Here is an 18,465-nt window from a genome sequence, read left to right on the forward strand (position 1 = left end):
GCCTGCACCACAGGAGCTTTCCCCTTCATCATCCCCACATCACCATAGGGGAATCAGAGCATAAGACAGTCCAGCAGTTCTGCTCTCTGGGATGCATTATTTCCTTGGATGCCAAGATTGACAGATAGACAACAGATTAGCGAAGGCATACAGAGCATTTGGAAGACTTCATAGAAGAGTCTGGAGCAATAAACACCTGAAGAAAAGTACAAAGATTGGTGTCTACAGAGCCATTGCACTGTCTTCTCCATGGGTCTGAATCATGGGTCATCTACTGTCACCACCTGCAACTCCTTGAATGCTTCCATCAGTGCTGCCTGGATCCTAAACATCCACTGGACTGACTGCATGGCCAGTGTCACTGTCCTGGAACAGGCAGGGGTCACCAGTACTGAGGCCATGATAGCAAGGACACAGCTGTGCTGGGCAGGGCACATCTCCAGGATGGAGGATCACCCCTCCCTAAGATTGTGCTCTATGGTGAACCTGCCACCAGCTGCCACAACAGAGGAGCCCCACAAAAGAGATACAAGGACTCCCTGAAACAATCCCTCAGTTTTGGCCATACTGACTGCCATCAGGGGTCCACTCTGGCCTCCAGTCAGGAGATATGGAGACACCATCCATAACACTGCTGTCTCCTTTGAGAACACACATAGAATCAGTCTCGAGGAGAAAAGACAGCACAGAAAGAATGGTGCCTTGGCTGTCGCCTCACAGGAGACTTTCTGCTCTGCCTTCTGCAACCACACAGCCTGTCCCCCATTGGTTTTTCAACCATCAGCCATGCAGCAAGTGTGGGGAGAGCCCTTCTGAAATCTTCGTTCGTGAAACCAAGCCATGATGACCTTGATGATTAAGAAAATGTGCCCACTTAAACTCTGTCCTTGTTCTGCATAAACATGCAAAAAAGCTTTCAGTAATTTTTTAATCAGTAGAGTCCATGAAATCAAGACTCCTGTTGCTACAAAATTGGACTTTGCAGAACTATTAAGTAACCAAAGGGAACAACAAGGAAAAAAATACCCAAAGCTTTTTGATTCAAGCTAACAGAGATCTTGAATATGTTTTGCCATTTAAATCTTCATATTGGTGCTACTCTGCTCAGTAACCTTTACTACCCCAGAACAGGAGCAGAAAGATATATACAAAATCCCCCTCATCTGCAGAGATTTTTCTGATGTGCTATAATGATCCATGTTTTCATCAGCACAGCAAGGTTGTGAGACAAGTACTGACAGGCCTTGAAGTCCTCAGAAGCTCTAACAGTAATTCAAAGGACAGTGTGGCCTTCACCCTGAGGGCAGGATGAGGCACCCCTACCCAGTTCCCACCAGCAAGGTCTCTTACCTGCCTGCAGAAAGTGCTAGCTGCCTGTGACTCCCCTTTTCACTCCTGAACCTTTCCTATCAGCCATCCTCAGCCTCCTATACCTTAACTCCATAAGTGTTTTCCTTTCTACAGCAGAAATGGCCAGCAATGCCTCACAGAGTCCCAGGCAGGGACCCACTGCAGATGCCCAGCCATAGCAGTCAGTTCTGGGGAAAATAAAAGTATTGTAAGTAGTTAGGGGGTGATGCAAAGGAAGTAGAAATCCAGGGTCAGCTGGGACCAAACCCTCAGCCTTTACCAGTTGACCACAGGCCATGATGGTTTGGCCACCCTCCACAAAGGCCAGTTCATCAGCCATAATTAAACAGTCACCTGGGCTGGGAACTCATTAGCCTGGCAGGTGCCCTGGTAGACCCTCATGGCCCAGCACCAACCTGAGCAGTTGCCTGTAAAATTAAAATACTGAATTCACCAAACTAACACACAAGACAATAGCAGACTTTTCCCCCTTTCCATCTTTGACCAGACTTGTTAAATTTATATCATCCACTTTTAGGGATTTTCTGGCTTTTAGAGGATATTTGAGCGTGTCTGTCTCTCATGTTTTAAACAGTGTTCAAAACTGTCTGTACCACTGGTAAAAAGCTAGACTGCACAACAATAGTTAATGACACCTGCGTAAACTTAATAGCAATGAAAAACTGATTTTTTGGCTACATGCATGTGTGTGTGCATAGAGCAGGCTCCCAAGGTTTCATTTTGTTATTAGCAGTAGCAGTTATTCCCAACTCTGTAACAGAAGCAGGTGGTCTGCTGCTTGTGCATTGTGGTAAGAACTACCAGAGCTCTTAAGACAGTGGCCAGAGAGTCCAGCCAAGGTATTCTTAAAGAGAAAGAAAAAAAAAAAGTCAAAAGAAACATCACACACACACACACACACACACATGCTCATCTACTAACTTCAAGCAATGTACAGACATTCTTGTTTATTGTTCAGTCTCATACCCTAATTTTTACCTCCTTGCACAAGCAGAATGGTTCCAGTCTGAAGAAGTTTACCCCTCTTCTCTAGCAGACTGACTCCAACTGCACCAGGGGCAGAGCAAAGGTTTCCACCAAGCACACTGCTGCTGTTAGTGCAGTTCAGCAGGTACCTACTAGGAAAAAAAGCCCAATTGTGTGACAGAAGCTGTTTGTCTTAGCAAGTCTTTTGCTGCTGTGGCCATGCATGATGTGGTATCACAGCAAATACCATGAAGTCAATGGAGTCTAACATCTGCCATTTCTTCCTTCTGAGTTACAATGCTGTGATTTGAATGCCAGTGCAGATTACTTGCAGAAGTCCTTGCAGAAGAGGCTTCTGTAATACTTTAGTCCTTTTCATACACTCTACAAAAATTAATTGATTACTATTCAGTATGTAAAAAGATTGTCAGCTAACAAAGTATTCATTTTCTGTGAGCTCAGAGATAGCCAACCTGGTTTAAAGCTGCCATTACAGAAACTTGCATTCATTTTTCATAATGCATCTATTTAATGTTTATTGATTTAAGAACTCTCTGTGAGAGCTTTTTATTCAAGGGGCATTATTGAAGAAAAGCAGAATTCTGCAAATAAGTATAATTGATGTATTTAGCAATTTACAATGTTTTAGCAACTTTTAAATATTTACTATCTAAAAGTGCAGGCAAGAGGGAAAGTAATTCAATAGAAACATATGTTGAGCCAACATATTTAGAGAAATTAATTCCAGTGTTTAGAAATTAGAGAAGTTAATTCCAGTCAAGTTCCAGCATTTTCAAAATTCTGCTCAAAATCAAAATATGTTCACTTTTTACTTAAAAAAAAAAAAAAAAGAATAAAACAAAATGTTCTAATGTAACCTAAGTCATCATATCCTGGCTTGACTTTGCAAATGCAGATGTAAGAAGGGCTCTCCCCACGCCTGCTGCAAGAGTGCTGATGGCTGATCAGGCCAGTGCAGGATAGGCAAGTATAGCCTAGGTAGCATTACTACTTTTAACCCAGTGGTTTTGAATAATTATCTTTTTCTAGTCCTAACATTTCTCTCTCACTGCTACTATATTTAAATCAGCCACTACTGAAGGAAAAGGAAACAAACAGAAAATTAGCTGCACTATTATGAATGGGAAGCTAATGCCAAAGGAGAAACTGTCAAAAAAACCAGCCATACCAGAGAATTTTGTTCTATACTTATGTATTTTTATTTTATTGCATTTTTTACATTCTTTGATAGAATTTTGATGCAAGTATTATACCACAATCTATGATACACAATGAAAATGGAAACCTGTCATTTACCACTTACATTTCTATGATTTGTTTTCTACCTCTGCATATACTGTGGCATAAGTGGCATTTATCTTATTTCATGCAGCACTGACCTGCCTTATGCAGACTGAGAATACAATAAACAGCCAACAATATATAGCTGCACTCAGTTCTTGCCACAGAAGGAAGCATTCATAAAAGCATTAAAATACTTTGTGTCGTGGTTACTGCCTATCAGCTGTTGAGCTACAGAAAAGGACAGGAGAGTGTCAACTGAAGTGCTTTCCAAGTTCATTAGGTTTCAAAAGACTGAATTAGCCTCACTGTTTCAATGAGACAAAAAGTTTAGGGCAACGAGCCTGATTTTAAAAGGTGCCAGAGAGTTTCACAAACATTAGACTAAGCTTGGTTCTGAATCCCATGGCAAGTACTTTACCACATTTTTTTCACCACTGTGTTGTCTCCAGGCCAAATAAAGGGACAGCATAAGCCCACACAGCCCCAGCGAGAAGTACCTGATAATAGCTAAAGGTTTTTAATAGTGTTTTTTTAATTATTTTGATGAGACAAGAAGCTTTCCAACATCACCTGACTCTGAATCAGGCATAAACTGTCAAACTTTATTATGCCATAGCCAATACAACTTCTGCAGGGTAAAATGTACTGCCAAGAACACAACTCTGTTCCAGGAGCACACTCAGCACAGTTCCCTGATACCAAAAAGCACCAAAGCAGGCAGCCCAGAGAGTGGGAGCATTTGTTGCTGTTGCCTCTTACTTCTCAAGTCATTTGATACTGAATTCTCCTGCTGATCACCCACTGCTCTGTCAGCTGTGGTCCCTCCTCAACTACCCCAACAAACTTTTTCTTGGTCCCTTTAGTTTCTGGCTTCACTCTTCTCCACGTTACACCTAAGTGGTCCACACTACTCCTTTTATCACCTATCACCTGTTCAGCAGCCATTCAAGCTGACTCCCAATTTCCAGCCTTCTCCTCACATCACCAGGCTACCTTGCCATCTCCTTCCACCAGCCACAACCAGTACATTTCCCTACCAGAGCCATCTACCATCTCTGCTTTTTGGTTTCACTACTCCTCTCCAATATACCTAGAAATAACTGTTGACCATTTTCATTATACAAGGTATCTCGGTGGCTCTCAAACATCTTACCATCTTTTCAAGGGATGTGCCTAGCTACAGTTTGTCTGTGTTCCTGCTCTACTTAAAGTAATCAGACAGTGCCCACAGACTGAGACTGGAGCCTCACTGAGCTCCACTGAGCTAGACAATGCATCCTTGGACAGGCTCTCCTTGTGCCAAAGAGGTCCTGATCTAAATAGACAAAAAAATGGTGAAAGGCTAAGTAGGATTTTTTTTTTTCCTTACAAACAGGGGAGCAAGTTGTAGGTTAATGAAGTCAGATGGACCATTATATCTGATAAAGCAAAAATACATAACTTCCAGTATTTTCCCCACTTTTATTTTCTATTTTGGATGCAGTGATTTGAGAGAATACTACTCAGAGATGGGTTGGTGCCCTGCAGTTAGAATGTCTTCCCTTCAAAGGCTTCCAGGTTGAAAGCTGTATCCAAGAACCTTCTGAGTGACACCAAATGCATGTTCTTGTTGCCTGTGGCAGCTGCAGCAGCAGGTTCTCGGCCAACATACCTTTATGACAAAGAGAACTGGTCAGACAAATGAGGAGAGAAAAGAGACTATTTAACACTAACAAACATGACAGTGTGCTGCTAAATGCATTCTAGTCAGCTTGGCAGATTTGGACATTTAATCATCAGTTTTTCTTAAATAAAAATCAACCTAAGTTGCACCATCAGTTATACCTTCTGGTGACCTTTCCCCTCTTTTCCTCCCCTTTTGTCATTAATAAGCTGTGTCTTCTCCTCCATCCCTCCCAGGGCAGACAGCTACACTGCCTCATAAATGGATTACTGTCTTTTGGTCAGGAGGACTCTTACTCCACTGCAAGCTGCATGGGCAGGTCTGCAAGTCAACCATATAAAATAAATCCAAGGATACCTAGACTGAGCTCTTACAGTTATTTCCTCCAGAAACCTAATATCTGGAGTGAAATTCTTAAAAGACAGAATCTTAGATGAGAGAGAAGTCCAGCAGACCTAAATGCTGTGCTAAATGGCAATAAAGAGACAGAACTAGTTGCTACTGGTTTTCTTTTAGAACTACAAGGAGGAGCAAGACATGCACGATGTATTTAAGAAATATCTAGACTTCTCCCTCCTTTGCCCAAGAACTCAAATTCAGATGTGTTAATTTTTGAAGAACCTAACTTCCCCATTAATAACATCTTCAAGTAAAAAACAAATTTAAAAGCAAGAAGAAAACCAACCAACTAAACAAAAAAGCCAACAAGAAAAATTTAAAACCAAATCAGCCCAGCAGTTGCTTATAGTCTCATACCAGATAGGTCGAGTGTGGTTCACAATCGTGCGGAAACGAGGTTTGACATAATCATAGTATCCACTGTTTTTGTGTTCCTCTTGACACCAAACCAGATCAGCACCTGGATATTTCTCAAGTTCTTCTTTCAACAGGTCAAAGGGGAATGGTGAGATCTGGAAAGAGAGGGTAGTATTTAGAAAAGCTTTCTCTTATCTCATGTTAGCCCATGGTAGGAAAGCCTTTTACCTATTGCAATCAACCATTTTAATTAACCATTTAGTACTTCATGAAATTGCTGTATGTTCTTTGAAGTGACTCACATTTCTTTAACTGAATTCATGCTATCAGAAATGAATACACATGTATTTTACAGCTGCACCAGTATGAACAGAAGTAGGTCATGGTCCATATTTCCTGCATTCCTACAATATTTCTAGTGAAGTAGCTGTGACAGTTCAAGTCCTTAAGTAGTGAATAACAATACAGCAGCAAAGTGTATTATTCACAACATTTAAACCTAGCAGATTGGATATACAAATTTAAGGTGCCATCATACTGTAACCTTCACTCTGTTGCTTTGTTCTGGAAAAGTTATCAAGCTTTCTGGATCTCATTGTCCTGTTGTCAACATTGTATTGGTGATGTGTTCCTTCTCCACAAGGCCATGAAGGGTTAGATAATGTCTTGTGAGATGCCAAGTGCTAAAAGTGCTATCACCATCTTCTCTGGCAAGTGATACCTACTTAAAAAGCATAGGAATTCCTTGCTGAAAGTCTCCCCAAGGACTTGTTCTGAGGGTCAGGGAGCTCACCTGCTCAAGTCTGGTTATAGCCACTTGTTTCTCCAGGTCTTGATTCTTTCTCTCTTTCACAAGATCATAATACACTTTTCCAGTGCAGAAAATCACTCTCTTGACTTCATGTGGTGCCTGAGCTGCCAGCCCATTCTCAGGAATCACTCGTTGGAAAGTGGTACCTGGTAAAGAGCACAAATTAGCCAAGTACTCCCAGTGGAACTGATGCTGTAATAAAGGAGCCCAAGAAACAGCCCTTATATGAGCAAGCAGCAGGTTGTAATAATGCTCACAGGGTTCTCTCTATTCCTACTTTTCAGTCAGTGCTAAAATAACTTACAGAAGTTTAGTTTCAAGAAGTTACAAGACTGTCAACAATCCACTCTTTCACACTTAATAGACAGACATATAATAACATATTTAGTGGATTCTTTTTAAATTTTGTGTTGTGCATTACACCTTTGCTTTAAAATTGCTCAGTAGCTCACCTTTCCTTAGTTTTTTTTCAGAGAACTACCCAAAAAACTGTTTCTTCTTTCCAAGATGCTATTAACCATGTAACATTAATATAGGTTCAGAAAACTTTAGAACATTTTTATATAAAAGCACAGCACATATTCATAATGCAAATAAATCTGGCAACTGCAAAAATAATTTTAACAAGCACATATATTACAGCCAAATATTTATGTGATTGAAACCTCTGCTTGAGAGCTAAAACATTAGCCAAAGGAAGAATTACCATCCTACTGAGCCAGATGCATAAGTGACAAGACAATTTAAGAGACATATCCTTACTGCTAGGTACCTTTTCCCCTCTGATATCATCTCCCAGGAGAACAATTTGCTTGGGATACATGAAACTGGAAGAGGGACTTGATAGTCTAAAAGACCCCTTCCTTTGCTCCTTGGATGATTGATTAGAACTATTCCCACATTAACAACTGCAAGGTAGCAGACAGTGGCATGACCTCCCATATTGAATCAGCACACTCACTTATCAGGAGAATAAGCTCCTGTTTGAACTATTTATCTTGAGAGGAGAAAAGCAGCAGCACAAACATGTGAGAGAGGAACTGATTTATATCAAAATTATACTGTCTCACTGAACAGCAGGATTCATCATTAAAGAAGACTGAATCTACACTTCACTGGGTCAGCTGGAGTCAGTGAACCTCTCTTTCTCAGCTTTCAGTTAAAAATCAGTGCAAAAAGAGTTAGCTGAGAGTCAGCAATACTTTACTACTTAGTGTCCTCTTCAGCAGGAATAGGAAGGTTTATTAGAATTCAATGTTGATGAGGAGTTTAGCAGCTACTGTTGGTGGTAAGCCTGAAGCAGAGTGGGTTCCCAAGACAAAATGACAAATCAATCCCTATAGAATTTCTAAACTTAAAATTTCTACAAATTTTAAACAGTAATCAAAAACAGCTCAAGAAGCAAACTTTACTCACCTACAAAAAGGAGATAATGCAATATCTAAACATGTTTATACACTGCAACTGGCTTTTAAAAACCTGAGCAGTTACTCTTCCCTGGTAGCAGTCAATTGCCAGAACTGGATCCAGACCACCACACCCATGCAACACCCACATTCTGAACAACTGCTTTAATCACTCACTACATTTCACACCACTCTAACATGTGCTAACCAGTGCACAGCAAGACAAATCCCTGCAGTTTTTAGTATTAACTCTGCAGTCACTACAGTTCTCCTGGTGCTGACGGCATGGTGACAGCCTACAGCTCTGAACCCACTGATTTCACTTTCACTGCTGTGGCATGGTAACCCCACAACTCAGTGTTGTAAGAAGAAACAGGCCCCTCACTCTTCCAAATGGGCATGATGTGATTACAACCCATCCCTCACATCTGGTGAGGGCAGTACAAAGAACAATTCAATTTCTGTATGAAAAAAGAACAGAGAGACCTGCTGAGGGGAACACCCTGCTAAGGAAGGAATGTATTTTCCACTGCCTTTAAAATTAGTGGCTGGTTACAAGACAAATCTGTTAAAATTAAGAATCCACACTTGAAAGCAGACTTTTCAGCCAAAGTTCATGTTAGATCTCACTACAACACATCCACACAAATTACACCAAAGGAAAAGGCAAACTCTCCAGCACAGATTCCCTTATTCACACTGACATGTGACTTAGTGTAGCTAATTATTTGTCCATAACACTTGAAGGTGACCTACCAGACACCATTTCATCAAAACTGGATTTAGCTTCTGGATGCCTCAGTAGTGACTTGGGTGTCAAAACAATCAGCTGCAAGACAGAATTTTTTCCAACACTCAGGAGCTCGTTTATTTTACATGCAACATTTGTAACACTGTTCATACAAAAAGCACAAACAGAATATGCTAATGTAAATAGCAAACACATTTTTTCCCGTTTTGAAAGCCTGGAAATTTTCAGAATTATTCAAGAGATTTGGGTAGTCCACTCCCTTTAAAGATTCTCAAAAAGCATCACTTGCTTCCCTTTGAGACCAAAATGAAATCACAGGCTATGAACATCCAGCAGTTGTATGCTGGCTTTTTGAAATTCCAGCAATTAGACATGGAGATTACAGTTACTCAACCTGCTGGCTACACAGTGTCTTGATAAGCTCACCTGAAGGTCTGCCCAGCCACAAGGAAGTAAAGCTGGAAGTTTTAGAATTTTCATAAATCAGAGTTGCTTCATTACATCAAATCTGTGCTCAGTTTAGGTTTTTCACTTAATTTTGTTCTTTTCAGCAGTCTGTCATACAACTAAAATAATCGTGTCTGTTACAGAGACCTTACCGGTTTTCTGAATGGCAGCAAGATCTGTCTTCTGAGGACATGAAAGTAATTGGCTGGGGTTGAACAATTCACCACAATCCAGTTGCATTCATACAGCTGGGAAACTTCAAACTGCTCAGTGAACTCCTGAAAAAAGAAAAAAAAAAGAAAAAGAAAAAAAGGAAAAAAAGAAAAGAAAAAAGGCTTGAAAGCCACTCTTCTATTTCTGACTCTCAGCAACTCCTTCCTCAAAAAACTTAATTAGCAGATTTTTGCTGAAATCATATTAGCCAGGGAAGCACCCCTACAAATCACTCCCTTGTTTCTACTTCTTCCTAAAATTGTGTGCAAACAAAGACAAAAAGCTGCTATTAGTTTCAGCAAGCTGGAAAGTCCAGGAAGGAAGGGTGAGTGGGCCAGAATTTCAGTAGGTGGAAGAGAGAAAATAGAACCCCTCTAAAAGAATCTTAAAAATGTAAATTTTTGAGTGTACAGTTAACTCTCTCTCTCTCCCATTTTTTGATAGGTGTCCTGTCATCTTATACCATTTTAATACATAAATTTCACGTTTTATATTTATGTATTTTATGAGTACCAGGTTTTTCTAATCTTTATCTACATATATCTGTATCAGGTAAATATAAATATCAGTATAGGTATAACAACAACAGACTGGTACAGCATGAACCATGATTTCCTGGTCCATGGTTTGATCTTCTGTCATAAAATTTATAACTTGCCTATTAAATGCAACAGTACTTGAATGTCATCAGTCAGACAGTGAGCTGACAAAAATCACTATTACATGAGGAGGGACATAGCTTTGGAATTACCATTGCCCCAAAGGAAACAAACACAGGGCGAAACCTGAAACATTTTAATTTGTGTTTAGTTTTGGGGGGGGGGGGTTTGTAATAGGTGGGCTTTTCAATTAATATATAGCAGTGTATCTTTGGAAATCTGCAGTGGAGACGTGGATGTCCAGTATTCTCTAGAGCTATTTACTTTATTTGTAGAAATGAAGGACCAACATCTAAAAGTTTTAGCTGAATCAAATTCAGAAGTTGCCAATTTTCATGCTCCCAGCAGTACAACTTAGCTTCACTGCAAAAAGGAAGAAGTAGGCTCACTTGGCCTCCTTTAGAAATGAGCTAGAGACACCTACTTGCAGTACATACAGAACTATAAAAATGCAGAATCACTGACCTTGAGGATAGCCATAAAACGATCATGCTGCCAGAGATAAATTGTATATGACTTCAGCTTTGAAATGAAGCAACATGCTGCATAATTCCATTCCTTTTACTGGGATCAACTTAATGTTACACCAATTCTTGAAGCTGCATCTTAACCCACTATAAGCTGCTAAAAGGATGCTTTTTACAAAAAAACCCCAAACAAACAAAACCCCTCAGATGTGAAGAGGCAAAAAAAGGCAAAAGAGGGCATGGCCTTTGGCAAATCTACTTACTGGATAAGCATCAGAATCATCATTGCTCATCTGCAGAAACCTCTCAGGCCTGGCTGATGAATGCTCTGGACCCTGGTAAAGATATAATTTAAAACCACATTAAAAAGCCAAATCAGCAGTTAGACATCAGGCTGGGTCACTCACTGCATAAGTACCTCCAGTCACCGGGGTGCACACCTGCACCCCCCAGCCAGATGCATCAATGGCAGCAGCAATGAGAAAGCAGAGGACACACCACAGGACTGGGATTCTTTGTCTTCTGTGAACTGTTCCCATAGGAGAAGACCAGGTTTTAGATGGATTTCCAGTGCTTTTGCCAGCTGCAAGTAATTTCTAGCCTCAGCACAGGAGGCAAGAAAGGGAAGACCAGTGAAAGGGCACTAGATCCATGTGGGCATAACAACAACCTTGCTAATGCAGGGCAAAAAGGACCAGGGGGCACGTCAGGAGGAGAAACACTTCATGCCTCAGTGTACTGCAGGGACTCAGGCTTCTCCAGGCTAAACCACACTTGCATGCTGAACAAACACAAAGTTAACTGCTGACTACCTTTGCTTTATTGGCAACACAACAAGCAGATCTCAGGATCTCTCTGAGGATCTCTCTGTATTCAGTATAGCAAAAGCAGCCTAGTTGAAGGTTTCAGCTAAAATGCATCAAAATACATGCACACATTATCTGCCAAGCTAACCTATGATTAATTTCTGCCTCCTGAGGAAGTATTTTACACGTTGTCAAAGTACTGAACACACACCCCCACTGCCTCTCTAACAGTATTCAAAGTAATTCTTTTAGTGCACAAACGCTATTAGATTCATTTTACACTAGGAAAAACTGCATGCTGGTTACAGACAGTATCAGGAAGAAGGTGCATAACAACCTCCTATATTCCTTCTCATGTCCTTGGTTTATAAAGGATGAGAGAAAGCTGTGAGAAGTCTGAGAATGCAGTGTGCTTTTTTATTTATTGCTAATGCTGTCAGCTTTAGCGTGTTCCAGTGACAGTTACTGTTAGACAGGACTTTCATTTCAGAGACAGCTGCAAGGTATTTTAACCTGCAGACATAGACTATTACACCTCTCAAACCTCTCCATAGTCCCTAAGCTAACAATGTTCATAAAGAACTTTCTTTTTTATATGGCCTATCCTCATCATGACTTCCTCTGTTGAAGCATTAATGTATGATGTCCACAGTGACTCATTGTTTTGCAGATAGCAGTTCACCTTGATTCAACACATCATACTCCCTGCTTCTGAATGCAAAATTCACCCTACTCCATGGATTAAGGGAAAAACACTCCACCGGCCACTGAGGAGTAAAACAAACATTCAGGAACTGTGCCTTCCATAATTACTCTTTTGAAGTCTGCCTCCACTTCAGAGGTGTCAAATCATCTGGGCTGAAGTGGGTACGGGCTTGAGAACAAGAAGCAAAGCTGCACAAAACTATGGTGCACAGGAACAGTTCAATACTACCATACCTCTGCTGCACAATTCTATTTGCTGCAAATCAAATCCTACACAAAGCACAACCTATAAGCACAATCCTTCACAAGCACACTGGGTTCTGTACACTGAAAAGAGATGTTACTAGCCAACAATTACATGAAGCTTTCCTACATACACACATATGCTGCCCCAGCAACAACCTCAATCCAGAGCCTCAATGTTCACATCCATCTTTGATTTCTTTGACACCAGTCAGATTGCCAGCAACTGCTGCATGGGATGGGGCAGGGTTTATTTCCACTGAGACCTATGCTGAATCCATTAGCTACTTTCAGATGAGTCCCCAAGGAGATATTGGGCAGCAGAGTCTTTCAATCACAGCCAGCTTGCCTCTGAATGCATGACCTAGAGGTGAAGGGATCCATATCCCATTTTGAATCCTTCCCCAAATCATTCTGTTCCCAACTGTAGTCTGCCCTCCTTAACTGTAGTTAAGGAGAGCGTAAGGTTCCTGCCATGGACAGCTCCTCTGGGAAGAGAAGGGATTTCAGCAGCCTGGTGGGATTCTTAAATATTCTGAAAACACCTGACACTAGTAGCAAAATCAGTGTTTCATAAGGTCTGGGCAAAATCCTGGCTGCCAAGTGGCTAAAAGAAAAGAAAGATTAGCTGTATGGTAAGTAGCAAAGAATCATCTCCCTCCAGCTGAGAGCTTCCCTGCAAAGGACCACAAGTCCTCCTGAGAGCACATTCAGGCTGTCCCTCAAGTTTCATTAAAAAAAATCCATTTACCAGAACTCAGGACCAGCATCAGACCCTTTATTCTTTATGCACAAATGGGTATGGAGAGCCATTCATAACATATGAATGCACCCCACTATATCAGGACGGGGTTATAATTGAATAAACTTAATTGTTTGTGAGAATGGAAATGATGCAGTTTGTACTCAAAGAGTCTAGAGCATTTATACAGATGGAGACTGCCATTGTGGCATGTACTGTGCTTTTCTTAATAGGAAACTAGAAGCATACATGCATCAATTTATTAATGTTAATGTATTTGAAGAGGAGAAAATTCACCTGACCTAACATGATGTTCACATAACCTTTAAAAATAATTTAAAAGATCTGAAGAACAATTCTACTGATGATATGAACTTCATATAACATTATATACAGACCTTGCCCATGCCCTTTCCCTCTAAGACAGAATCTAGTTCCTCTTACTAGCCACCAAAGAAAAGAGAGTCAACATCAGTGGAAAAATCTTCTCTTTCAGAAAGAGGGAAATCTCTTATTATATCAAAGTTACCAAATGTCAACAATTTTTGAAGAAGTTTCAAAGTTGTTTCATATAATTGAATTGCAGCGTTTACACCAACATACTACTTCATGCAAAATAAAGCAAGTACTGCTAGATAATCATGATTTCTTTCTTACTGAAGCCTAAGAATCCATCTCTCAAGGGAAAGAAGCAGTGTCTTAGGGAAAGATAGAGATAAAATGAGACAGAAAAACCAGGGAAAATGTGGTAGATGGCAGTAAGAAGGACATAAAGCTAAGAACTCAGAAATACTTCTCAGGGTTTTTTTGTTCCCACTAGTTAATCCACCCACACTCTTTTCTGCAGCACTGAAGCAGTCCACCATGCTTAACCAGCACCTTCCATTCCCCCAGCTTTGTATTGTCATCAGATCCCTGTGGCTTTTACAGCTGCAGAAGGCAGCACAGCAGCCAGTACTTCCCTCCCACATGTTCCAGCCAGTGGCCCTCACCATTCCTTCCATTCCATGTGGCAAGAGCAGGACGATCCCATTGTGCCGAACCCACTTGGCCTGGCCTGAGCTGATGAACTGGTCTATTATACACTGGGCAGTGTTGTGGAAGTCACCAAACTGGGCCTCCCAGCACACCAGAGCATTGGGACTCGCCATAGCAAAGCCAAGCTCAAAACCTGAGAACCAAAAAAGAAGAATTAGAAAAGCAAACAGACTTGCTAAGGATTCTGTTAAGTCTCTCATTAAAAAAAAAAAAAAAAACAACAGAAAAGCAAAATGAGAAGATAAATTGGATTTTTGTAGCCCTCTTATAAAATCATGCAGTTTGCAGTTGTACCATTTCCATCAGAAAGACTGTCAAATAATATTTTTCCAATACTGACTCCAACCCTCCAAACTTTTCAAACATTTAAATATCATACAAGGTTTAAAATAAACTAAAACCCCTCCCTAGCTCATTTTTGCATTATGTTTTCCTGAGAGTTCACTTAGACAGGTACCATCTTTTCTGTAAAAATCTGATTACAGCCCACTGTGAGGTCAAGAAGCTACTTGTTAATTTTATTACTCAAACAGCCCTGCACGACATTGTCTTTCTTTTTTTTTTTTTTCTCTAGTATGCAGATGCTCAATAAAATTATTGGCAAACCAATGTTCAGTCTATAGCCAGGATCATAGTCTTAGGATCTTCAAAAAACGTGATCATAATAGGTGCATGGGAGGCACACCTGGGTAAACAATCCTTTCTTTGTCAGGGTTAAGGACCCTATACATCTCTGTCTTAATGGCAGAGAGGAGACCAGAAGTGCTCTTCATTCACTCACCACAAGAAAGACATTGAAATGCTGGAGCACATCGAAAGAAAGAAAGACAAACCTGGTGAAGGGTCCAGAGCACAAGTCCTGTGAGGAACAGCTATGGGAACTGGGGTTGTTCAGTCTGAAGAAAGGAGGCTGAGGGGAGACCTTACCAGTCTGCAAGGTTGTAGTGAGGTGGGTGTTGGTCTTTTCTCCCAAGTAACAAGTGAGAGGACAAGAGAAAGCAGCCTCCAGTTGCACCAGGTAATGTTTAGATTGTGTATTAGGAAGAACTTCTTTACTGAAAGGGTTATCAAACTTTGGAACAGACTGCCAGGGGAAATGGTTGAGTCACCAGCCCTGAGTAGTGCTGCCCTTGATGCAGTTAGACCTGATGTCCAACCTAAATGATTCTATGGCATTACTGCTTCAGCTAATGAAAACAAAGAGGCTTAAGCATCTCCCTTTCTGCATCAAAGACCCATTTTCAGTGGTTTACAGTAGCAGGTAAGTGCAGAAATTCCCTTAAACTTCTCCATTTTGGACTTTGAACTAAACTCCAAACAGAGCAGAAGGGCCACACAAAGAGAAGTAAAGAAGTAAAACAAAGTAAAGAAACTCTTCCTAATGTCTAACCTAAATATATCCTCTTTCAGTTTACAGACACAAGAACTTTAAATATGTAGGACTACTTTGGATGTAGAGGTTCTGTAGAGGTTTCTGGGGGAAAACTGATCCAAGTATGTAGAGAATAAATATTTGATGGATAAACATGTTTTAAGTTGAAGTCTGGGTTATGCACAGAACAGAAAGATCTGTTTTCAAATGCAGAACTGCAACACAGACTCTGTCTGAAGGCCAGCCCAGCAGAGCTAGTTCTCTGCTGTTTTAAAATTTTACTTAAAAAGCTACTACAAGTTGTAACTCTTTCCTGTGTAACTGCAAGACTGTAAAAAGCCTCAGAGTGATCTAAGAGTAGATTTATTTCTTTACCACTTTCTTTCATGGTCAAGTCAAACCAATTCAAGTTGTTTTTTTGGTTTTGTTCAACTCTTAGTTTATGTTCACTATCAGGGATATACTCAGAGCTCTAAGCTAAGATTGTCTTCATGTGATGGATGTCACAATTAGCTTCTTCCCTGAATTTTTTACTGTCAAGCTGGAAAAACATGACAACATAAAAGAAAGAAAAGTGAGGGTCTAGAGTTTCCATTTTATAAAATTGAGAACTAATGATGATGTGGTTACAGAAAGTTTAAATGAATCTGTCCAAGGAAAATCCTCAACAAAACTACTAAGATTAGTCATGTATTGAAGAAGTCCTTCTGTAACACAAACTACAAGAACATCCTTCCAACACTTGACATGGAAATTTAACATAGGTTAACTATGCATGAAACTGAAGTTGCTTCAGCTACAGCTACACTGGAACTACAGGATTTTTTTCTTCTGCTTGAGGAACAACGTCTTCAGTCAATATCATTATACAAACTTTCCTGGAAGATTAGTATAAGGACAGCTGCAGGATAAATTAACTGCATGAGAGAAAAAGCAGTAAGAGCTTCAAGTTAAATTGATTATTCAGAGAGAAAACAGTTTTACACATTGGTTTTTATGTAGTGTCTCTTCATAGTCTATTCCTCAGGAATTCAAACTCAGCTTTTTGTTTACCACTTCCATGGCAAGAAATCTTTGAGTTACTTGACTTCTGGACTGCTGAACTCTGAACAGCCCATCCATGACTCCAGCAGACACTTATTTTCATACAAAAAGGCACCTACAAAGTCAGAGGCCAAAAGGTGACTGCTATGTCAGGCGGACAGCCTTTCATCTGTGAGTCACCACAACCATTCATTACCAAAGAGGATGGCTTCTGCTGACTGTTCTTTTGGCCTGACTGCCCACATGGTCTGTCTTTCAGAACACTCTCTAAATCTCTGTCTTCCTTATTTGTGTGACTCTATCACTTTTAACACAATGCCAACAGTGGAAAAATTTACACAATTACTTCAATGCATGTTCCCAGTGGTATCTGAAAAATAGATTTCCCTAGATAGGTTTGAATCCCATTCTAATTTTACATGAGCATTAGGAGACCATTTCTACTGATTGGGTTACATGGTTGAGAAAATATGCAATATGTTCAAGACTTATTTGCACATATGCTGCTCTCTGTAAGGATGGGGCAATCCAGCTTCTAGAGAATGAACTGATGTCTTGACCACTTTGATTTATCAATAATCACACAGTCCTTTTCAACTTGTGGAACTCCATGCATATTTAAAACTTACTCAGGGCATACAGATTGTTCTGTTTCACACACCAAAATCACCCTTGAATTTACACTAAAAAGTAGTGTAATTTCTCATTTCCTATTGTTACCCACTTTGTGACAGTCATCTCCACAAGGTGACAATGTCCCAAGTGAAGCTGCATTGAAAGGTGTGATCCTAACTCAGACACCTTTTGCAAGATTAATGACAGCCATAAAAATATCTGTGAAAATACATCCAAATGCAATCCATGCATTCTGATTAATATTTTAAAATTAAATCTTATCAAGACCACTATTACATGGAACACATGTCTGTGGTAAACTATACAGGATTTATAGTTTAAAGGATTAACTCTCACACAGTTAGAAACAGACAACAGGTTTAAACTGTGAAGAAATAAGAGCACTAAGACAACCAGGCTGCAAGATGCAGCTTTCAAAGAATGACAGGTAAAGAATCTGCACACCCAAAGGGTGGCAGAGTCACCTGCCAGCCCTCAAACCTCAGGGCTCAGAACACACAGGGCACAGGGGAACAGAACCCAGCACAGCAATTGGGTAAACCTCCAAAAAGAGGGGAGAGAGGAAAGAAGCACACACAGCACTTGACTAAGGTTGCAAAACTGTTTTAATTGCTGAAGTTCATTAAGGTCCCTAGATGACAGCCATGGCATAAGTGCTTGTTTCTATTAGTCCAGTTCCTGCTGTGCTCTCTTACTGTTCTTTGGTCTCTCTGGCAGAGAAAGAGGTGTTGTCAAGCAAAGTGGCAGCTTACACAGGATATTGTGCTGTGATTTTCCCCACAGCACTTTCCATGATTGTCATAAGAACTGTAGTTTTTCAATTAACTTAACTAAGGCTATGGCTTAATTTGATATGATTTCAAAGTGACTCAGGGCAGGAATGTTAACTAATGATTATGCAGGGCTTTAATGTCAGAATGAAGAAAATTAGAATGACAGATTTGTTCTATGTTTAACAGAAAATCTAAGCACTGGGACTAACAGAAGAACATGCCTCTTCACAAACCCAAACACAGCCTAGGACAAAGTGAAGTTAATACCCCTCTGCTGGCTAAGTATTACAC

General features: G+C 40.3%; 1 protein-coding gene across 2 annotated transcripts in view; it reads right to left on the reverse strand.

Moving 5' to 3' along the window:
* Positions 1 to 3,533: 3,533 nt before the first annotated feature.
* Positions 3,534 to 18,465, reverse strand: part of OGDHL (oxoglutarate dehydrogenase like) — a 46,857-nt gene continuing 31,925 nt past the window's right edge. The window contains exons 17-23 of one of the 2 annotated variants that reach the window (XM_030453520.1): positions 14,304 to 14,482; positions 11,079 to 11,150; positions 9,629 to 9,754; positions 9,035 to 9,107; positions 6,855 to 7,018; positions 6,062 to 6,216; positions 3,534 to 5,293 (exon numbers count right to left, since the gene is read on the reverse strand). In XM_030453520.1, coding sequence (XP_030309380.1) covers positions 5,170 to 5,293; positions 6,062 to 6,216; positions 6,855 to 7,018; positions 9,035 to 9,107; positions 9,629 to 9,754; positions 11,079 to 11,150; positions 14,304 to 14,482 — 893 coding nt within the window. In that variant the 3' untranslated portion in view covers positions 3,534 to 5,169. The remainder of the gene's footprint in view (positions 5,294 to 6,061; positions 6,217 to 6,854; positions 7,019 to 9,034; positions 9,108 to 9,628; positions 9,755 to 11,078; positions 11,151 to 14,303; positions 14,483 to 18,465) is intronic. The other variant, XM_030453521.1, reaches the window with a different exon arrangement.

This window comes from Calypte anna, chromosome 6, assembly GCF_003957555.1.
Source record: "Calypte anna isolate BGI_N300 chromosome 6, bCalAnn1_v1.p, whole genome shotgun sequence".
Lineage (NCBI taxonomy): Eukaryota > Metazoa > Chordata > Aves > Apodiformes > Trochilidae > Calypte > Calypte anna.